The sequence below is a fragment of the Pseudovirgaria hyperparasitica genome, assembly GCF_010093815.1.
Source record: "Pseudovirgaria hyperparasitica strain CBS 121739 unplaced genomic scaffold EJ05scaffold_4, whole genome shotgun sequence".
Taxonomy (NCBI): domain Eukaryota; kingdom Fungi; phylum Ascomycota; class Dothideomycetes; order Acrospermales; family Acrospermaceae; genus Pseudovirgaria; species Pseudovirgaria hyperparasitica.
The window spans coordinates 1819916-1840667 of NW_022985552.1; the positions used below are offsets into that span (position 1 = coordinate 1819916).

The window sequence follows — 20752 nt, forward strand, 5'->3', positions numbered from 1 at the left end:
CTGGACGAACGACGAATCGCGGGCAGCGATGGGACAAAACAACAAACGACTATTACACCACACACCGCACCCCTTACTCCTTACTCCTCACTCCTTACAGATACAGATGGATAATTCTTAGGGATTATTATGGGCCGGAGATGGCCTAAGAGTTAAGACAACATACTACCTACTCTCAGACAAGGAGTCAAGGCCAGACGCCAGCCAGCGCACATGGATGCAGTGCAAGGTTGGCCTGTTCTACGCTCCCGTGCTCTGTGCTCTCTTTGCTTTCCTCTCTAGCTATATTAATCCTCACTACTACTCGGGCTGTTCTTCGCTAGTCACAAAGGAAGTTCGAACTCTCTGCTCTGGCGGCTTTCAACTTGATCAGCCACTGGCTCTGGCTTTGTTTGTGCGCGTCGGGAGGGAATGGATGCACTTTCATTGGCGCCGTCTTCCAGCTGCACACCCACCTGTATGTAGGTAACAGTAACAACAGTTTTCCTGTTCTTGTGCCTGCAGTGGGGCCAAGCCGCAGCTGTCTTATCAAATCACCGGGCATTGTCGCCGTGTTCGCGTTGGCGTCGTGGACGGTCGCGGTCGGGTCGGACGTTCGAGTGGAGGTCTTGCACGTCAAACGCGATATTCTAGATGACTATCATGATAATGCGGGGTATCCAGAATCCATTATCTAGAATAGTGTACCACGAAATGTACATTTCACCACCGGCTTTGCTTGAGGGTTGGTAGAAGTGGGTAGAGCTTGGGTAGCGATAAGCGATGCACGATGTATGATGCCTCAGGCTAGACAAATGGGACCCGGATGCCGGTCAGATTTCTGTGCTTGTGGCTGATCGCTTAATTATGGCTTATGGCTTGATAAGACGGGGGTTAAGTAAGATGGTGTTACTGTGGGAGGCCACCTCGTATCGTGACCCATTTTATTCAAAGGCTTGAGTTCATAGCATGTAATTACCAGTTCTTTTTCTTTAATCATAAGGCAGACACAGACTGCTATGAGCCCATGCTACACTCAAATGATATGGCGATCAACAGATAGACAGCAACCCCGTCACCACATAGGTCTTCTTTGTCAGCCCAGCAGCATCAGCCCAAAAGTCGTGACGACGCAAGCTCCACAATGCTGGGCAAGCCGTGACTTTTGCGGAAAGGCGTGAAAAACACAGCCAAACAATCCGCGGCTGTGCCTATGGTGAAACGCCGTGACAGCAAGAAGCATGAGGTATCAGCTAACATAATCACCGAAAGTAAACTGTTCCATGGCTGATGGCCTCATGGCCTCCTCCACAGCGGCCAACACCACCGATAATGAACTCCAGCTGCCCTATCAATGGTATCATCCACCATCGCTAGTTTCACGCGCGTTCACACCAGCTGCAACAGGCAACACGCAAGCCTCTCTCTCCTTGCTCATCCAATACTCTGCCCTTGAGACGATTTCCCTGTATAGCAATGATCCGCTCTCTCCTGCGTGCTGCAGACGCTCGCGTCCATGGATCATAATTCTAGATTTATTTCAACCCCTCTTTCCAGCTGCACTGCTGTAGATGAGCGTGGCGGCGGAGACAAAAAGCAAGGTAGTGTCAATCATGCCCTTGGAACGGCGCTCTTATCTCGTGAACCAGCAAAGGAAGAAGAAATCACCGGGTGACGTATGCCTATTGAACTAAGACACTTATACACGTGCTCTATCGTGTTGGGATGATGACTGTTGCAAGGATGCAAAACCTCGACCTTTGCCGAGTATCCTGAGTGCCGGTACCGGAATCGCGGGCAAACGCCACTCAACATACCTTGTTGTTCTAAATGCCTTGCTTTCACACAATTGGCTGCATGTTTGGTAACGTCAAATGGACTGCTATATCCCGACTTGTCGGACAATATATAAAGAGCGGACTCCGCGGCTGTTGGCACAGCTAGCTAAAAATAAATATACAAACATAGTACAATTCTCGACCAATTGTTAGCGGTAAACCACTCTTCTCGAAGGCTCCCCATACAGGTCTTCCTCACCCTCATCCACGTATCTTCGCTGAGAGGTAGGCGCTTGATACGTAATGTGCCGTACACCTTCTTCGTGATGTCTAGATTCCCTCATCACACTGACCTCTCTATATCCTTGTGCCACAGATGCTCCTCGTCCTGGAAAATCTCTACCTGGGGCGATTGACTGGTGCCTCGTCACATACTCCACGCCGGGCTCACGATGAACTACTTCAGGGCGCATGCTGTATGCACGACTTACATAAGCCTGTGGCGGAGGCGGCATGTCTTCATACATAGCAATAGGTTGGCGACTCGGGTCATCACGAGCCGTCGAAAATTCGCGGACACGGTATTGCCTTTCAGGTTCAGCGTGCTCAATGTACCTACGTACCGGTGGAGGCATTCGCACAACCTCTTCGTCATCATATGTATCCACAGGTCTTACTGACGCGCGTAGCATTGGTTCCCTAGTAGAGCTGCGTTCTACTACGCGTGAACGTTCCGGTAGTGCAGCGTAGTATTTATTGCCGTACTCATCCACGATGAAAGGTCTTGGAGCTGGTGCAGGAGGTGGGCGCATAGCTCCTGCGTAAGCATCCTCAACATATATTGGCGACCTGGATCGGTCGCGGATATACTGTGAAGGGGTTGGGCGCGTGGAAGCCGTACGGTACACTGGCTGTAGGGATGGCTCTACGAATGCGTGTGAGACTGCTCGTGAAGATCTTCCATCTGCAGGAGGGGATTGCCGGCGAGCATACTGTAGACTAGCGACTCGCCTCAGGTCTTGATCGTCCCTTTCCAAGATTCGTCTGTGACTGGAAGTCGAAGGCACTCTAGCGACAGTCTGAATTGGTGTAGTGGGTTCGTCGACTTCATAGGCACGCTGAGCTTGTCTCGATTCAACATCCCGGTAATAAACAGGTCGTACCAACTCCCTTGGTTGAATGATCTCGAGGTCGCTGGGATATTCATGCAGTCGTCGCCGCAACGGCTGCGGATCCGAGAGCCTGGCGATTGGTGGTGGTGAGACGGGTTCTTCTTTAATGACTGGCTCAAGGACTGGAGGCGAGCGCGCGACTCTCTTTCCAGAATTCCGTCGCTTCTCTGCCTGTTTCTCTGCTTGTTCCTCTCTCCTTCGTTTTCGGGGATTTTGGATGCCGTTCTTGGGTACATTGGGGCTCTGTTGACCTGTGTTACGAGGCGACTTAAAATTACCGTTTCCCTGTTTGTTCTGCCGGCTCGGGCCTCCATTTTCATGACCAGCCGGTGAGCCAGGTCGACTCTTATTCTGTTGCCCATGTTGGTTATTGCGGTTCCGAGTCCCGCGCGGTTGTTTTGCCGTGGCCAGGGGGGAGATACGAGAAGGCTGCGGGGCGATAGGAGATGTGATCTGATTCCTGAACACAGGTACTGGCTCTGGTGTTCGGCTGCGCCTTGCATTGCGGGCCTGTTTGCAATTGGTTAGATTGACCTCATACACTGAGTTGATGATACTCACAGACGTATTTACAGGTATGCTTGGGACATGACCATTTGGAGCGCGTGATGAGTTCAAGTCTGCTGGTGGAGGTGAGTAATCATCATCTTCACTGTGATGAGCACCAGATAGTTCTGGTTCATACTCAGGCTCTATCATCTCCAGGTCAGCTGTTGGCTCGTATTCATCGTCGTCATCCGGATCAATGTCTTCAGCCTGAGTATCAGGCATACCTCGCTGAGTCTCTTCAACGATCAGTCCGGCTTTGCCTTTAGTAGCAATTGACTGTATGGTATGATCATCCTTCCAACCACTAGCGGCCTGTTCGTCTGTAGACCAGCTATTTGCTTTACTTGAGTAGTAAGAATCCTCATCGAACGAATCACTGGGTTCTGGATCATCGAAGCCTGACACGGGCTCGACCAGTGCAAGAGCTTTGGCCAAGATTTCGTCAACGTCAAAACGTATCTCAGAATCATAAGGAAAGTCTTTGTCGCGTGGCAATCCTTTCTTCGCATCATATAGGTCTTTGAGCGATCGTTCTATTCTTTGGCGTCTTAATTGTGTTTCTGCTCTCACCAGATCATCAGACTTTGTCAAGAAAATTGGATCAAGTTCCGACAGTTGACGTTTCGCCGAAGGGATAGGAGGCGGTACTAATGCCTTCTCCGTGGAGTAGGGCGGGAACAAGATTGCAGCTGGGTCTTGAGATGTGGGTGAGCGCGTTGTATAGATCGACACGTTAGTGTCTCCATTAGCTACTGGAACAGACGTTGATGGCACATTCTGCACTGTGTGTTGCATCAATCGCGCAACTACAGATTCAGGTAACCTGATGCGCGAGTGTCTGCCTGTATAGACCTCCTGTTGTAATATAGAAAGCTTTTCGTAGAAGTCAGCGTATTGCTGCAGACCAGGTGAAGGCATCGAGTGGCCGTTAATCAACGGCGAGTCTGTCGAAGCCATTTCCTGGCTTTGAGTCTGGAGCGTCTCTGGCTCTGCCACACTGGACTGTGGTGTGATGCGCACTTCTCTACTGTGTGATATTATGCTGACAGCTTTGAGATGGGCACAGCATGACTCCGAGACAGTCAACGAAGAGCAAGGTCGGAATGAACGAACACTGTGGTTATGAAGTGAAGGAGACGCAGGTGTTGAAGTTTGCGATAATGAGATTGAAATTGAGGAGGCCGGGAGCACCTTGCCGAACGCGCAACCCGAAAACAGCTAGCTGCGCGTTGGCCGCGGGAACCTGCATCATTGGGCGACCGTGACTTTCTTTGTATGAAAGTTAGTGATTCATCTCTATGGGATTTGGTAAATGAAATTTGGAAACAAGACTCATTAAATTCTGACATACCTGATTTCTAAGAATTCAGAGTTGACCTCTCAAATATAGAGCATTCCAATTATGGCCAGCCTAGCTCATAGACCAGTTCTATTCTTTGATATAGACAATTGTGTATGTTCTATCGCCCCGGTCAATCTCCGATCTGTCAGCTCCCTCCTGTATTGATGCCGTCTGACAACATATAGCTATATCCAAAGTCAACCCAAGTTCACAGGCTAATGTCAGATCTCATTGACGCATACTTCGAAACGCACCTCTCGCTGTCTCAAGCAGATGCCAACCAACTACACATGCGATACTATAAAGAATACGGTCTTGCCATCGAAGGACTTGTCCGCCACCACAAGGTCGACCCTCTTGATTACAACACCAAAGTTGATGATGCACTGCCCCTCGAGGGTGTGATCAGACCAAACCCGAAGCTCCGAAAAATGCTCCAAGACTTGGATACGACCAAAGTCAAGCCATGGTTACTGACGAATGCGTACATAAGTCACGGGAAGCGAGTTGTCGAACTACTCGAGGTTGACGATATGTTCGAGGGCATTACGTTCTGCGACTACGGCGCCGAGAAGTTTGTTTGTAAGCCAGCCAGAGAGATGTACGAGAAGGCGATGAGGGAAGCAGGCGTCAAGGATACTGGGAACTGCTTCTTTGTTGGTAAGTCTTCGCTCTATTTCTAGTTCACTCGAGCTGTTAGCCTGACCTGATAGATGACTCTTTCATCAATTGTAAAGCGGCAAAGGAGCTTGGCTGGACTGCTGCGCACCTGATCGATTCGACGGAGCCAGAACCCACGACCAGAGCCTCACAGTATCAAATCAATGATCTTGAGGAGTTGCGAGACATATACCCGCAGTTCTTCAAATCGGCATAGTATTCCTATATAGTCCATCTAAGGCTAAAGCTTCACGAGAACGGGCGCACGCCGTAGCATCGACGATACCCAATAAGTATAGGGAGTTAATGGCTTATCCTACATATCATGATTGGCAATCTTGATATTCCAGGTTGGATAGCGATTGTTTTGTGCCAGATGTGCCAGATCGCCCAGCCCAATAGACTGTGATCCTGTTTTACATGCGAGTACACCAAACACCAGATATAAGAAGTATTTATACAATCCAACCCTTACCAGTAGTCAATGCACTTGCACTTCTTCCTGCGTCCCAGAAAAGTCCCTCAGCCTCCTCAACGTCAACTCTTTCGACTTTGCCAGCTTCACGGCCGGAAACTTTGGCCAGGACATTGGCGGGAGAGAGTAATTGCAGGGCGTACCGTAGGCTGACACTGACACCAAGCTCACCAACCTTTGCGAATGCGTCCTCACTGAGCGTGAGGTTTTCCGTGCGTGCTCGAATGCGTACGATTTGATCAATTTCTTGAGAATTGTACGGGTGAGTGGGAATGATGAGGAGTCGAGCAAGAAGGTCAGGGGGTAGACCATGAGGTGAGGCAGGGAGAGAAGCTTCGCCGTTCGAAAGAGAAGTCGAGGAGTATCGAATAGGAGCAGAAGACCTATTACTCGCAAGAATCACGATGGGTGAGATGGGCGATTCCAGAGCACGATTGAGATAAGTGAAAGACTCCAAATCCAGCATGTGTACCTGTACTCGGGTCAAAAGACAGATCCAACCAATACAGAGAAAGCTACTTACCTCGTCAATGAACAAAACACCTGGGACTAGCTCTGCAACCCCTTGGTCGATGTACTTGTTCACAACTTTGTTGATCTCAAGCCTCAGCTTCTCCGTTATCTCGGTCTTCTTTGGCTTCATCAGCTGTCCCATCATGCTCATAATGTCTTGGCCTCCCTGTGGTCGAGCATTGGCAATGTCCAGGTCATGCAATGTAACATCCTGTACAATCTCTTTTTTCTTATGCACGTCGCCTTTTGGTATCGGGACATACTCTTCAGCCTCGAGGTCGAATTCTGTCGAATAAGCATCTGATCTGCCCACTCGTTTAACAGCCCCGGTGTTTGCTTCTATGTAGATAACATCGCCAATGCGAACGCGCTCCTTTTGGATTGCCTCGTATATGGAAGGATCCAGCCGAAGCTTCTTCGTTCCTTTCGCGGCCTTCAAGGTGATGAGCAGGTGCGAGATAGTACGTCCATAGCCACCCAGAGGATTCTCAGCTTCTTCGGGTGTCAGCTCCGTCACTTCGCCTTCATAGACCTCCTTGGTTTCGCGAACGCGAAGTCCTTTCTGATTGTTAGTCTTCGCACTTTGTGGCCTCTGCTCCTTCGCATCATTCGACAATGATAGTGAGAAAGAGAGATACACATACCGATAGCTCTTCTGAAGTTCTCCATCAGTGCCTCCGTCTTCTTGACTTCTGTGGAGTATATCTCGCTTCCAACGATTGGACAGAAGGGCACCTTTGTTCCCAGCTCTTGCGACACTGCCATTGCGAGTGCAGTCTTCCCTGTTCCCGGTCCACCCGCCAACAACACAGCTCTTCCTGACATTTTCTTCGCACGTATCAAGTCCACTACGACACCACAAGCCTAGAAAGGCGCGTTTCTTTAGCCTTGAAGCGAAGGGAAAACTGGAACATAGTACTTACCTCCCGAGCTGCAGTTTGGCCTACGAAGCCCGATGTGCTTCCTTCAGCCCGGCCATCAGGCCTCAAGCCTAGGCCTTTGATGTGTGAATGCGCGGCGGTACGATTTTCGCGTGGGTTGCCTTTCACTTCGCTGATAGGCATAGGCGCCATTGCGGCGAATCCGAGACCGGCACAGAAGTATGTACGAGCAGAATGTGTTGCTAGATGTGATGCGATAGCGTCGAGTAAGGTAGTGGTGCAGTTGCGTAGAGCAGAGCGCGATTGCTTTGAGGCCGAATACGTTAGTGTTTTCGACTGGGTCAGGTCGCGATCGGATCAGATTCCCAGAAAGCTCAGCCAGAACGCGCTAGTCGGAGAACAGCAACCAAATGCTTCTTCGCTAGCTTGGACTGACCACCTAGCTATTATTATCATTGTATATTAGCCTTACCTTATGCCAACTCACAGTGAAAGAGAAAAACTTCACTCGAAAGCTCCCACTCATATTCATCCATTGCTTATGAGAGCTAAATCACGTTCTAGGCGTCAAAATATCCACTATCAAAACAATCGCGCATTCTGAAACGCAGTCAACAAGTCCATGTTATTTCTGCATTGTTACTCGCTAATATACAACTCAGGCATTCGTGCTATCCCTCACACCAACCTCGCCATGCAAAGACAGCCTGCTCGCATGCTTGTTAGCGACCTTTAAGACCGAATCGCATGCCCGATACCACCACCCAAGGTATGTATCGCTGAGGAAACATGGCAGAAGGAGAGAACAATTGAGTCGGAGTATGAAAGAGCTACGTCTCGTTCGCTATCCGACGATTCCGATGCTGTCGTCGATAAATCTATTCACAAGAATGATGAGGATCGTTATGTTGGTACATGACAGTGCAGCCGAAGAAGCCTCCAAATTTTGCAGTGCATGGAAAAAGCTAGGCATACTACTGTATAAGGCAGAAAGGGGGAATCTACTCCTCTTCACTCTCTGAAGCCGCATCATCGTCGCTGCTTGAGTCGTCCTGGTTCGCTGGAGATACTGGCTCTTCAGATCCTGAACCACCCTGCTTGAACGTCTCGAGTTGACGTTTTATAGCCTCAATGCTGTCTTCCTGTTCCTTCTTGTTCATTGGCTTGTTCTTCTTGCTCTTGGTCGTCTTGGGAGCTGCAGACTTTGGGGGCTCAAACTCGTCGTCCGAGATCTCATCGTTCTTCTGCATCGATGGTCGTTTGTTACGGACGAACTTGTACAGCTGACGCAGGACGTCCTCGGGAATCATCTCCATATCTATCTCGAGCTCTTCATCGTTGCCATTCTAAGCAGTGTTAACAAACAATGTGGTGACGAGTGAAGGGGCCAAAAACTTACGCTTAGGTTTGGACAACCGTTGCGGATTATTTGCATTGCTTTTCCCATGTCGGCTTCACTCAGTTCACTGATCGACTCCGAAATCTCTTGTTTTTGTTGGAACGTCAAAGGCGTCACGTTCTTGGCTTTCTTGGACTTGCCAGGCTTCGATGATGCCGTTCCACCGCTGTTCTTCTTTTGCTTACTGCTCTTACCAGTTTTGCCATTCTTCTTCCCATGCGCCTTCGGTGACGCCTGCTTAGTTGCACTCTCAATAATTTGTTGTGCTTGGCTATTCAGCATTGCGATTTGTCGTTGTATGTCTAGCAAATCTCTCTGACGTGTGTCTTGTTCGTCATCACTTGCTTCATCATCGTCAGACTCCTCCGCAGATGAAACTGGGTCTGAAGGTGGCTGATGGTTCGCAATCCATGTTTCTTTTCCAGCCCATAATTCGTTCACTATAGCCTGAAACTCTTTGCCCATCTTGTTGATTTCATCATTGTCGGGGTTGAACTTGAAGCAATTGGCGAACATCAGATCGAAGTCGGCTTTAAAATCTTTTGACGTCTGATAATCGCCTTGCTTGAGCTTCTTGTCTATGGTGCTCATGTCCATAGGTTTCTTGATAACCTTGTGATAAGTCGGGATATTGAGTGCCACAGGATCTACAGGATTCGCGAATGGCCAGGAGATTCTCGCGTATTTCTGCTTTTTCACCTCATTCATCACGTGTTCGCAGAATCTCAGTTCGATCTGGAATTTCTTCTTTTTGGGCTTGACGCTATATGGCAAATCTCTTGGCTTCGGGCGCTGTATCTCTCGCTTAGGTCGGCCATCATTCGTGGTAGAGTCTCTTCGAATGATGGGAACACCGTCAATAGGAGCATATGTGGTAGGTGATGCCGCAACAGGAGCCGGATGTGGAATGACGGGTTTCTCTGATTTAGTGGTAGATCGACGACGCGTCTCCTTCTTGGTAGGAGCCGAGGGAGCTGGCTTGGCAGGCTGTGGGACCTGCACACTGCCCCGAGTGGCATTGGACTTTATAGCTCTTGCCATGAATGCTTCTAGAACGGTGCCTGCAGTCGATACGGGATGCGATGATCCATTGAAAAGAAATGAGTTCTTGACCATCTGGCACATATCAGAGATGAATTCGTCCACTGTGCCATATTTGTCGTTCTTGAGCTTAGTCTCCATGGTCTTCAGATCCATTGGGTGTGACACGATACTGGGATAGGTGGGGATGCCAAGCGCGACCGGGTCCACGGGTTCCTTAAAAGCAAGCGCAGCTTTTGCCTTTTTCGCGTTCTGTAAGACGCGGAGCAAACCTGCTTTTTGCCGTGGTAGCAGCGGCTCCGAGTCGAACTGAGCCAATATCGGGGTGTATTGCGTGTTCGCTATTACCTGGGTTGTTGCTGGCGCTGTGTCGGTACTAGGTGTTTCAGCTGTGGTACTCTCTTGGGCAATTGGAGGTATCTGCTCAGACACTATTGTCGGCTCGACCTTGGACATGCCCGACGCCGGCGGGTCTGCATCAATTGACTCTGCATCTGCAGTTCTCACGCGCTTTGGAGATCGTTGTTCGACGTCGTCATCTTCACGTGCTCGTACTTTCGACTGCGATGGAGCGTCTGACATAGCCTCATCCGTAGTAGGTGGAATATCTCCAGTCGAGTCAGCCATTTTTTCATCTACGTCAGCTATTGATGCATTGTTTGTTGTAGTGGGTTCGATTGGAGCCAAGGCATCGATCTGCGGGGCAGGGTCTTCTTTTCGTGTCGCATTATGTACTTTCGTGTCTGTCTCAGGAGTGAGAACAATTTGGGATTCTTGAACCGAAGTTGTAGTGTCGCCTGTCGTGTCCATGATATCGGGGTTAGCTCCGAGTGAGAGCTGTGGTAACTCTTCAGAAGAGTCGGCGCGAATAGCAGACGTCGGTGCGTCGACTAAGGGAGGTATTCCGGTGATAGGATCTGAATTCGGAGTTGGGTCAGGTAGGAAGGGCGCGACTGGCGCAATACCGTTAGTGACTTCGTCGGCAGGCGCAATTGTCATGTCTAGATCGGAGGCATTATCGTTGTCTGACTTCGCAACAAGCGACGGCTGTTCGTCCGCCAAAGTGACCGTCTGCTCTGGAGTAGAGTTGCCGTTTTCGAGTGAGGATGGATCAGGTGTTGCCCTGGAGTTGCGCCAGTCAGTACAATTTGACGCGACTACGCGAAGCAATTCGCGCCTATGTAAGAAAAGTTGCTGTGGTATCTTACCCATTGGTGTCTACAGTGACTGTTATAATGCCAGCTGATGTGACGACAGGTCTTGATTCGATGGACGGTTTGTCCATGAATGATGATGCCATCACTGCCATGTAAAGGTGAGAGGGTGACTAGGCGTCTTGCCGCGGTAGACACCACGCGGTAGGCGCGACTGAGTTAGGACGGCGATCGCAGTTAGACTCGGTCTTACGTGCAGACGGCGACGGTTAATTTTCTGAAGCGCGCGTGGATTGCGACGCGCCGGTCGAAAGATGAAGATGAAGAAGGGATGGTGCGATTGTTGTAGAGGCGAAAGAGGTGATGCGCGACAGAATTTCGAAGTAGGTCTGCGTAAACTTCGGTAATAAATGGAGGTGCGGATGCGAGGAAATGGTGGGGGTGGCGGTAGCTACAAGCTCAGCTGGAGGAGGGGAGCTGATCGGAGAGCTGGCGGCCGACGCCTTTATGTCTTGCGAGCTGATGAAACCGACTGGCTCGACGGCAAAGGACACGTGACGTCTCTGCGCCTCCACTTTTTGATCGTAACGATGAGTCAAGTGTCCAAAACAGGTGCCGCGCAGTGCAGTAGCCCGTTTTTGACGCAGGGTCTTGTTAACAACAGCGTCTTGATTGGCCGAAATGTCGCGATAGGCTGTGCTGGAATATAAAATAAAATACCGGGCGCGCAAACAACACACCTAGCTGTCGTCGTTCCTTTCTGCGTAGATTCGGAACTGCACCTATGCGCGTACCACCGGGCGGGAGAAACCGGAGCTTGGTTGAGTGTTTGGAGGGTGGTCGTGTCGTTCAATGATAGAAGGAGGAGATGAAAGGAACAGAGACGGAGAGAGAGACAGAGAGACAGAGAGGAGAAAGAAAGACGCTGGGGCTGCAAAAGGAATGTTGAATGGTGGATGATGGCAGGACGGGCTCTCCAGTGGGACGTGTATAGGCGGCCTACGATGGAGGTAAACAAGACTGAAACGTAAGAGTTGCACTAGCAAAAGTGACCCTGGCGTGTGTGTGGTCTGTTTGCACAGGACGGACCGGGGTAGAAGGAGGAGCGGATTAGCTCACGTGAGGTCGATTCGCAATGATGGCAGCCCAACAATCACCAAAGATGATTGTTGTGAGTGAAGCGGACGTATTAAATATTATAATTAGGCTGGACTGCGTTCGGAGAAAGGCGCGAGGGCGGGGTCGGGGTCAAGCGTTTTTAGTAGCAGTACTGCTGGCTTTGCTGGCTGCTGGAAGCGGAGCTGGAAGGCGCGCAAGGGAAGAAGAAAGTCCGGAGGTTGGCTTCGGATGTCGCAGCGCGCAGCGGGTTGGAGTTTAGCAGCGAGGAAAGGGGACCAGATCTTTGGCTTTCCAACGCGTGAGGGGCGCGATCTCTGCTTTTTCAATCTCGCGCATTGCTCCAGCTCACCTGGGCCGCCGCTGGCTCTGTCCAATAGCCGTCGTGGTACCGCCTAGCATGTATTCAAAAGGGGCCTGCTAATGTACTTTAGGTCTAGCGTTGTGTCGCCGCTTGCCTCCACATCCAACATCCTTGCGGCAAGCAACGCCTAACGAAAATTATTCTCATCGGTTCATGGCGAAGAAAAATTCCGTCATCACGAACCTCGTTTTTCCACGCCAGCATCGCCATCCTCATTTTCAACCCGTCAGCCTCTTGTGCGCTCGTAGTTTCATCGCTCGCTGCTTCCCGGCGTCTCCGCCCGCTTGCCCGCTTTCACATTATTTTTAATCTGCCGTGTCGCTATCCATGATTTGAACAGCCATGCCAGCCATCATGTCGCAAAGTCGCCAAGCAGCAGCTACGCCCAAGCCATCAAGGAATCCCCATCCCGCTAAGAAGCAGAAGATCACGCCGTCAGAAAAGTCTTCAACAGCCAACCTTCATGCCCTCATCCCTCAGAAGGGAGACGTGCAGAAGAAAAGAGCCTCACAAGTTTCGAATGGTTCCAAGGGCAATACCAGATTGCACAAATTCAATGAAGAGCAGGCGATAGTCATCAACGGACAAGAAGATGATGTGGATATGGAGGATGCCACAATTAATCGGACGAATGGAGAGAATGTCGATAGTGAAGAGGAAATCTCTGCGGATGAGGCTGACGAAGTCGACATAACTCGGCCATTACGGAGAGTACCAAGCACTCAAGATAAGTCATTGCAGAGGTCCAACGTTGTGGATGCTACGGCCACAAAGAAGGATGATGCCGAAGCCGACGAGGAGGAAGATACAGGACCTACCTTTGGAGAACTGATCGATGTGGACAATGCGCTGGCCATTCAAGACCCCGAATCAAGAACACTTTCTGCCCCAAATAGCAGCAGCCGCGCAGTCGCACTACCGTCTGGAAACTCTCTTGGTACAGTTTTGACTCAAGCACTGAAAACAAACGACAAAGTTCTGCTTGAGACCTGTTTCCAGATAAACGATCTCGATAGCGTCAGATCCACGATTCAGCGCTTAGAATCCCCCTTGGTATCCAGTCTTCTATCTAGATTAGCGGAAAGGATACACAAAAAGCCAGGAAGAGCTGGAAACTTGATGGTCTGGGTACAGTGGTCACTCGTATCCCATGGTGGGTATCTTGCTGGGCAGCCAGACGTTATGCAAAAGCTGCAGGGCCTATACCGAGTCATCAGAGAGCGCGCAAACGGCCTGCAACCTCTCCTGGCATTAAAGGGAAAGCTGGACATGCTCAGCGCCCAAGTAGAGTTGCGAAGAAGCATGCAACGCTCCGCGGATATTGGAGGGGAGGATGATAAAGCTGTAATATATGTGGAGGGCCAAGAGAGCGACTCTGAATCGGATGGTGCTCTTGATGCCACAGACGTGGCAAAGCAACAAGTTGAGAATTTCAGTGATGACTCTGGTGATGATGGTATCGATATGCCCCTGGCCCACGACGGCCTCGACAATGAGGACGAGGACATGGAGGAATCCGAAGGCCTTGTGGACGACGAGGCTGAGGAAACAGAGCAAGACTCAGGTGATGACATGTCAGAAGTTGAAAGTGAGGAAGATAGTGACGACGAGGATATCTCCGAAGCCGAAGAAGAAACCGGAGCACCCTTGAGACGCTCAAAGGCTGCCGCAAGATCAGCTTTGAGGTAATTCTGCATCATCATGTTCGAACATCTGAAACAATCCTGATATTCGGATCTTGGAGTTCCGGTTCGCATATTCAGGGCAACAGGCGTTTACTACTGGCCTTTTCATCTGCCTCCGTTGGACGGTATAGCAATTGACTCCAATAATTGTCTGATAGTCTCGATATAAAAACAATATGGTGTTATACAGAGGTACTTGTGTGCATAAGACGCATACGTACGTCTTACAAAGCATGCCTCGGTCAAACTTTTCATATGTAACGTGCCGTGTTGTTAGACCAGTACAACGCCGACCATGTTTCGCCCGAAGTAATTGACACATATATCAACAAAGTCTTACATTATATAGCTTAATCGATCTCATAAAATATTTTGGGTATGGTTCGTTATATGACGCGATCATCAATGCGCACAGCATACATTGCCATCGAGCTGACACACCGCGTGTAACGTGTTCAATGCCGGAGAGCACCTCTTAGATGTACTGGTCTTTCTTGGAGGTCGCAATATCCAGTGTCGAATCCCAGCCGTAAGAGCTCAGGGCTGGCGGTGATACAGGACACTGGCGAGCACTTCACTCGAACATGGAAACATAGGTTTTGCAAGTCATAGGTCTGTCAGCTTTCATTCTTTTTTCCCAATGGAGCGCGAAGCTTCATGTATACCATGAGAGCATGACTTGTGCCTGTTTGTAGTCTCGCTGTCCTCCTGGTCGGAAGCATTTCACAATATTCTGCCTTCTTCGACCAAATTCAAGCTGGCTCACAGCTAAGGCGCTCCTCGAATCTGTCTTGAACCTATGTTCACAGACGTTCAAAGCCCCTCGACACCTTGTTCGCCTTCGAAACCAAGGGCGCGGAGCCTGGCATGACGAGTTTTGTCCTTCTCTTTCTTCGCCTCTTTCTCTTTCTTCAAAAGCTGGAAGACGTGATCGGCGGGAGCTTCTTGGAAGCCTTTTGGAATGTCATCTTCCCGGTCGAGGTCCTGTAATTACTGTAAGCTCGACTTTCCTTGAACGTTTGCCGTTATGTAACACTACAATTTCACCTAAGAGTAGGACATTCTCGCCTCGGATCAGGAATACGCCACGGGGGACATCGGCGAAGAGGTTTTGCACATACATGCGCTCAACTGTACCTTGAAGAACAAGGTTGCCTGGATCGTGTTAGCTATGCATTGTTGGGGAGCAGCGCGCGAACGCACCAAACTGATCCCAGCTTCTCAGAACTCCGATGAGCTTCTTTCCATCTCGAAGAGCTACCATCAATTTCTCTGATGAGTTTCGTATTAGCCTTCTGATATAAGCAAGCCCATATGACGGCTTGGTGTGACTCGGACTCACTATCGGTCAAGTCAAGTAGTTGCGCAGCGGTTGTGAACATCTGCGGGGGGAGTAGCGGGACCGGAGGTTGTTGCGGTGCTTGATCGAAGCTGCCTGGTGGCGGATCGTTGAGCGATAAGTTCTCCATGGTGATTGTCTGTCATGTAGAAAGCTTCAAGTGCCAGCCCATGTTCTGTGAAATATAGGCGGAAATATGTCCACAAGAATTGCGCAAGCGGGAAGTGAATCGTCCAGACCAAACGGTTCAATGTCGGTTCTAATTACTTTCAGTAGTGCGCTTTCCTGTGAACTAGCGCGGTCCCGCCAATAACACCAATTGATGTAGGTACAATCAACAAATGGAACTTCTGTTGATCCTCCCAGGCCCCGACACAACACCCTATAATTTGTTGTGAGGTACAACATCGCAGCACTTACTCGCGGTCTAGAGTCACTGAAGTTCATCGACCTTCTTTCATAAGTTTGATAATTAACAGGGCACCTCAACAGCTTTCGGTGGCAGATTCGGACCAAACAGAGCGAGCCTAACTTCAGGTATAAGGCCAGGATAAGCGTTTGCGGAGAGCACATCACGGACAATATCTTCAAGGCACAACAACATTGTCGCCATCTTTGGATATCATATTAATAATTTACACCACTAGGTGGGTTTCTACAGCTAAGGCACTGTACCTCCAACGTGATCCTGTTCGGCATCGGCATCATAAGCTACGTGTCTTAGATAGCATGACATTACTCTTGTCTACAACAGACAGAGTACGGGTCATTTCATGAGTTGAAGAATATCCTCAGGCGACCACATTCGAGACCGTAGGGTTAATCCCTGTGTTTCTACAAGTCCCACAGTTCTGTTTGGGTCCATATATGGTGGAGAGAACCTAACATTTCCCCCTGTCTTTCGATATTTCAGATGTCAGGGCTTTATAGACTGCTCCGTCAAAAATGGATGCCACCAGTGGATCCCACAACATCATTCGACGGGCAGACGATCTTGATAACGGGAGCGAACACTGGACTGGGATTTGAAGCCGCTATCAAGTTTGCCTCTTTGGGTGCCTCGAAGGTTATCATTGGAGTGCGTAATATCGATAGCGGAATCGCTGCAAAGCACAAAATTGAACAACGGGTGGGAAGAAATGGGTTGGTCGAAGTGTGGTCACTAGACATGAACTCCTATACCAGTATCCAAGCCTTCGCAGATCGGGCCACCAACTATCCAAAGCGTATAGATGCTGCGCTTCTGAATGCAGGCATACGGAACAAGACTTTCAAATGCAGCTCCTATGGTTGGGAAGAGACATTACAGGTCAACGTTCTATCAACAGCGCTTCTTGGTCTCCTTCTCTTGCCAAAATTAAAGACTTCCGGATCTGCCGTTCGAAGAGCTGTGCTACAAGTCACTTCCTCGGGGACGCATGTAATGCACAGAATACCAGCCGATCATGAGACGGCACCGAACATCCTGGAATCCTTCAACGTTGCGGACGGCTATAATGCAGCTCGACAATACAGTTTGTCGAAGCTGTTCATTCAACTAGCCATTTCTCAATTGGCCCTCCATGTCAACGACGAAAATGGCAACCCAGATGTTGTAGTGCTTGGCACTTGCCCAGGTCTGATATGCGTGAATTGGCGGTATTGACTATGTTGACAAACTTCTAGGACTCTGCAAGTCAGGCCTAGCCCGTTCGTACACTGGAGCACTCTTCTGGGTAGCTTACATGATATTTACCTTCTTATTCGCACGATCCACGGAAGAAGGTGCGAGGTCTCTAGTCAGTGGTGTCGCTCTTGGTGAGAGGGGCCACGGAAGATTCTGGCAGCATGATAAGCTTCACCCGTGAGTTTGTTAAAGCATTTGTGCTTGACTCAAAGCTGATGGTGTAAGATCCGCGCGTCATCTTGATGAAATGGAAAGAGAGGAGTTGCGAGGACAGGTATGGTACGATATTATGGATGCATGGCGAAAAAGCGTCTCAGACAGTCTTTGGAAGGTAATTTTAACCTTATAAAGATCTTTGCAATCATGATCTATATATGTATGATGACTATGTGTGGAAACGTCCCGCTCTAGAGGGAAAAGGTCATGAGGATAAGGCGAAACGTGAAACCCTACGTGGAGTCTTCTATAATTGCTCTAGAACGAGTAAGCTTGAAGGTCTGTGCGTCGGTCCCAGTGATGATGACGTTGGTTCCCTTCCCCTGTACTAAGCTGCTCAGCAACCTGGCATGTCCACAGATTGTTAAACCTACACCTTCATATACCGACGAATGTCGCTTTCAAAGTGGCTCCTCTACCCCCGTATCGAAATCGAGGCCACCTTCACGGCAAAAAATCACTCTTCCGCTACCTCTTCCCCAATACCCACCAGCGCGCCCGCGAGAGCCTTTGGAAGTTCCGGTCCGAAACGCTCCCATCTCTTCGCCACCGCGCACAAGCCCAGATTTATCGTTATATAGTACATAGGCAAAGCCTGAACCGAAGGCGTAGACCCAGCCGCATTTTAGACTTGGTGCGGCGAGTGAAACAGCGCAAAGACTTGCCAGGAATAGGACGAAACAAAGATGGAGTCAAGATGAGTAGATCCGAATCGTCGACCGGCTCATGGAGGGAAGGTGTGGGAAATACCGATTTCAGCAGCTTGCGCTCGGAGGGGCGTGAACCTGGTACCAGAAGGAAGAAATTGGCCGGGTATTTCAAAGCAGCGAATGAGCTAAGGCAGTCGTACCAGCAGAGCTACACAGAGGGTTGGAGAAGAGATACACAGTTTCAAGATGTGGAAGATAATAGCCCTGGTGCCTTTCCTGATGCTACAGTGGTGCGAACCGGTGAGGAGGAAATGATACTATTTCCTAGTTACGCGACAAAACATGTCAAGTCTAAGCCTGATCCAGATAGGAGACATGCTCCGGCAACCAGCGGAAACTTGGAAGATTCGGGGCCTGGAGACGAGGAATTTTGGCGCCTAGAGTGGCAGAAGTACGAGGATGACCATGCTGTGGTGGACGTAGATGTCAGGGGTTGGATATACACTCCGTTTAAGGGCATGATGTCACGGAAGCAGCGCATATTCATTGGACTAGCTCGCCAGCTGGTTGGAATCCCGGCCCCACCATCACAAGAAGCAACGCCCTCAGCCAGTCGGAGTTCCAGCCCTTTGCCCTATCAAGATCGACTACAAGCTAGGACATCACAACAAGAGGAGGCGTATGTTGCTAAAGAAGCCGAAGATATTATGAGAAAGGGAGAAGCTGAAGTTGAAACTGCCTCTAAGGGCCAGTATAGCGAAAGTTCTCGAAATGGTCAGGCTAGTAATACTATTCTCGGCAGCCGGAGCAGAACCACATCTCCTGATTCTACTATGCACGCACGAATTCATGATTTGCGACACGAATCATCTGTGTCATCCATGAGAAGCAATGGCTCGAAAGACATGACTCCAATCCAGAAGCGAGCTTCGTGGAATCAGCCTGCAAATATGACCCCACAAGAGCTACGCCAAGCCAACACACATCTCATGACTCGGCTCAAACCCTTTATGGCGAGCCCAATGGCGAACACGGCGATCAGCGTATTCTTCTATAATGAAGACATTTCGAGGCAACGGACCGTGACAACGAACGCCGCGGGTCACTTCAGCGTGCGCGCTGCGCTGGACTTCGTGCCGACACATGTACGTGTTTTGGCTTCAGAAAAGCTTTCTGCCACAGAGAAAGTCAATGTGACTCGGCCGAAGGGTGTCAGTCTGATCAGTGATGTGGATGACACCCTGAAGCATTCTGCCATTGGCAGTGGAGCCCGAGAGATTTTTCGAAATGCTTTTATTCGAGAACTTGACGACCTTACCATCGATGGTGTACGCGATTGGTATGGCCGATTAGCTGACATGGGCGTTCAGTTCCATTATGTCTCGAATTCACCTTGGCAACTTTTCCCTGTGGTATCAAAATTCTTCACCCTTGCCGGACTCCCTCCTGGGTCTTTTCATCTAAAGCAGTACAGTGGCATGCTTCAAGGCATCTTTGAGCCTGTAGCAGAGCGCAAGAAAGGGACGCTGGATAAGATCGCTCGGGACTTTCCCGAAAGAAAGTTTCTTTTGGTTGGTGATAGCGGTGAGGCCGATTTAGAGGTGTATACGGACTTTGTTCTCGAAAACCCTGGACGAGTTCTCGCCGTCTTCATACGAGACGTAACAACTTCCAGTGGTAGTGGGTTTTTCAACTCGTCAATGGGGCCTCTTACCGGCGATAGAGTCGGTTCAGCACGGGGCCAATCGGGAAACAGCCAAATGAGTGCTGCTGCCCGCGGGCAGAGCGACGATGATGACCCAGATTATAAGGCTGCAATAGCCGCATCGTTGCGCGACATGGAGATTGAAGAGCAGCGGAGAAGTCAGATAGATCGCTCCGAACAGAAGCCAAAGCTGCCTCCTCGCAAACCCATGGAGTCCACTTCTGCCAGAAGGCACGGTGATCAAGAGAAATTGATTGATATCTCTGACGACGAGGTACCCCTAGAGCCTAAAGGATTCGATCGCCCGACACCACAGAGGTACCCAATAGACCGCTCTCCGGGGTGTAATCCATCGATCGAGGTTGCAAGCTCAATGTCACCCCGTTCCCAAGCCCCAATACCGCCTAGAAAACCTGTCTCACTTCGCAGTCCAGGCATCGACAATGATAACAGCACCGCTGAAGGCCATAGTCGAACCAATGAGAAGAAGCATCCACCTCCACCCCCGAAACCGCGTCGCACTTCGACCTTGGTATCTACTACGCCATCAATCGAGGACTCCCGTGCACAGCAACGAGCTCAGCTTTGGAACCAAAGCAGACCTATTGCACCACCAAAGCCATTATCACTTTCCGATCAACAACAGTCCTATACATCCAGTGCCAAGCAAAAGATAGTGTCTGTATACAATAATCTGCCGTCCGCTTCGTCGTATTGGTACGGAGCCCAGGACCAAGGGACGCGAGACAACTCAGGTCGTGGTGACGGCTCCATGCCATATAATAATCCGTCCTGGAATAATAGTTCCAAAATGACTGCGCAGTCATACAGTACCTCTTCTGGGCAAGCTGATTCAAACAGTCAATATCGACATGACTATCCTCAGGTCAACAAACGGGAACAGATGTGGAGACAACGATGGGCCCGAGCGCAGGACATTCTTGGTCAAAAAGGAGTAGTGCTTCGCAGTTGGAAAGTTGGTACTGACGCTCTTGAAGAGAGCACTAAGCTAGTCCAAAAGGCAAACCGTGAGGTTGACGAAGGATAGTTCTTGGGAACAAATATACT

At 49.8% G+C, this 20752-nt stretch overlaps 8 protein-coding genes across 8 annotated transcripts; 4 read left to right on the plus strand and 4 right to left on the minus strand.

Moving 5' to 3' along the window:
* The first annotated feature begins 163 nt into the window (after positions 1–163).
* Positions 164–823, plus strand: EJ05DRAFT_474484 (uncharacterized protein). Its single transcript, XM_033743610.1, has one exon. It carries the CDS (start codon positions 218–220, stop codon positions 467–469), a length of 252 nt encoding a protein of 83 aa, XP_033603080.1. The 5' UTR covers positions 164–217; the 3' UTR covers positions 470–823.
* Positions 824–1834: 1011 nt separating this feature from the next.
* On the minus strand, positions 1835–4629 carry EJ05DRAFT_474486 (uncharacterized protein). Its single transcript, XM_033743611.1, has 2 exons — positions 3491–4629; positions 1835–3439 (listed from the first exon to the last, which is right to left on the minus strand). Exons 1-2 carry the CDS (start codon positions 4433–4435, stop codon positions 1967–1969), a joined length of 2418 nt encoding a protein of 805 aa, XP_033603081.1. The 5' UTR covers positions 4436–4629; the 3' UTR covers positions 1835–1966.
* A 114-nt stretch (positions 4630–4743) lies between these two features.
* EJ05DRAFT_474487 (pyrimidine 5-nucleotidase) lies at positions 4744–5982 on the plus strand. The gene is made up of 3 exons (XM_033743612.1): positions 4744–4931; positions 5006–5480; positions 5534–5982. The coding sequence occupies exons 1-3, from the start codon at positions 4881–4883 to the stop codon at positions 5695–5697; spliced, it is 690 nt and encodes a 229-aa protein (XP_033603082.1). The 5' UTR covers positions 4744–4880; the 3' UTR covers positions 5698–5982.
* EJ05DRAFT_462726 (TIP49-domain-containing protein) lies at positions 5666–7781 on the minus strand. Its single transcript, XM_033742694.1, has 4 exons — positions 7392–7781; positions 7113–7332; positions 6479–7026; positions 5666–6427 (listed from the first exon to the last, which is right to left on the minus strand). Exons 1-4 carry the CDS (start codon positions 7539–7541, stop codon positions 5936–5938), a joined length of 1410 nt encoding a protein of 469 aa, XP_033603083.1. The 5' UTR covers positions 7542–7781; the 3' UTR covers positions 5666–5935.
* A 569-nt stretch (positions 7782–8350) lies between these two features.
* On the minus strand, positions 8351–11098 carry EJ05DRAFT_484339 (Bromodomain-containing protein; the record flags this gene model as incomplete). The annotated part of the gene is made up of 3 exons (XM_033745331.1): positions 8351–8695; positions 8749–10912; positions 10998–11098. The coding sequence occupies 3 exons, from the start codon at positions 11096–11098 to the stop codon at positions 8351–8353; spliced, it is 2610 nt and encodes an 869-aa protein (XP_033603084.1).
* Positions 11099–12570: 1472 nt separating this feature from the next.
* On the plus strand, positions 12571–14314 carry EJ05DRAFT_474491 (NUC189-domain-containing protein). Its single transcript, XM_033743613.1, has one exon. The coding sequence runs from the start codon at positions 12778–12780 to the stop codon at positions 14110–14112; it is 1335 nt and encodes a 444-aa protein (XP_033603085.1). The 5' UTR covers positions 12571–12777; the 3' UTR covers positions 14113–14314.
* A 607-nt stretch (positions 14315–14921) lies between these two features.
* EJ05DRAFT_498587 (putative small nuclear ribonucleoprotein) lies at positions 14922–15577 on the minus strand (the record flags this gene model as incomplete). Its single annotated transcript, XM_033746705.1, has 4 exons — positions 14922–15092; positions 15148–15263; positions 15312–15380; positions 15451–15577. The coding sequence occupies 4 exons, from the start codon at positions 15575–15577 to the stop codon at positions 14922–14924; spliced, it is 483 nt and encodes a 160-aa protein (XP_033603086.1).
* Positions 15578–16360: 783 nt separating this feature from the next.
* Positions 16361–20732, plus strand: EJ05DRAFT_436608 (uncharacterized protein; the record flags this gene model as incomplete). Its single annotated transcript, XM_033741755.1, has 4 exons — positions 16361–17074; positions 17124–17290; positions 17339–17433; positions 17671–20732. 4 exons carry the CDS (start codon positions 16361–16363, stop codon positions 20730–20732), a joined length of 4038 nt encoding a protein of 1345 aa, XP_033603087.1.
* Between the last annotated feature and the right edge of the window lie 20 nt (positions 20733–20752).

What these genes read in the sequence shown, in the direction of transcription:
- EJ05DRAFT_462726 (XM_033742694.1), bottom strand. Translation starts at nt 7,541, where the DNA reads ATGGCGCCTATGCCTATCAGCGAAGTGAAAGGCAACCCACGCGAAAAT. An exon ending in GCCAAACTGCAGCTCGGGAG is followed by an intron (nt 7,333 to 7,391) that starts GTAAGTACTATG and finishes GCGCCTTTCTAG; the next exon opens with GCTTGTGGTGTCGTAGTGGA. An exon ending in GAACTTCAGAAGAGCTATCG is followed by an intron (nt 7,027 to 7,112) that starts GTATGTGTATCT and finishes ACAATCAGAAAG; the next exon opens with GACTTCGCGTTCGCGAAACC.
- EJ05DRAFT_474487 (XM_033743612.1), top strand. Translation starts at nt 4,881, where the DNA reads ATGGCCAGCCTAGCTCATAGACCAGTTCTATTCTTTGATATAGACAAT. An exon ending in TCTTTGATATAGACAATTGT is followed by an intron (nt 4,932 to 5,005) that starts GTATGTTCTATC and finishes GACAACATATAG; the next exon opens with CTATATCCAAAGTCAACCCA. An exon ending in TGGGAACTGCTTCTTTGTTG is followed by an intron (nt 5,481 to 5,533) that starts GTAAGTCTTCGC and finishes CTGACCTGATAG; the next exon opens with ATGACTCTTTCATCAATTGT.
- EJ05DRAFT_474484 (XM_033743610.1), top strand. Translation starts at nt 218, where the DNA reads ATGCAGTGCAAGGTTGGCCTGTTCTACGCTCCCGTGCTCTGTGCTCTC.
- EJ05DRAFT_474486 (XM_033743611.1), bottom strand. Translation starts at nt 4,435, where the DNA reads ATGGCTTCGACAGACTCGCCGTTGATTAACGGCCACTCGATGCCTTCA. An exon ending in GCATACCTGTAAATACGTCT is followed by an intron (nt 3,440 to 3,490) that starts GTGAGTATCATC and finishes AATTGCAAACAG; the next exon opens with GCCCGCAATGCAAGGCGCAG.
- EJ05DRAFT_474491 (XM_033743613.1), top strand. Translation starts at nt 12,778, where the DNA reads ATGTCGCAAAGTCGCCAAGCAGCAGCTACGCCCAAGCCATCAAGGAAT.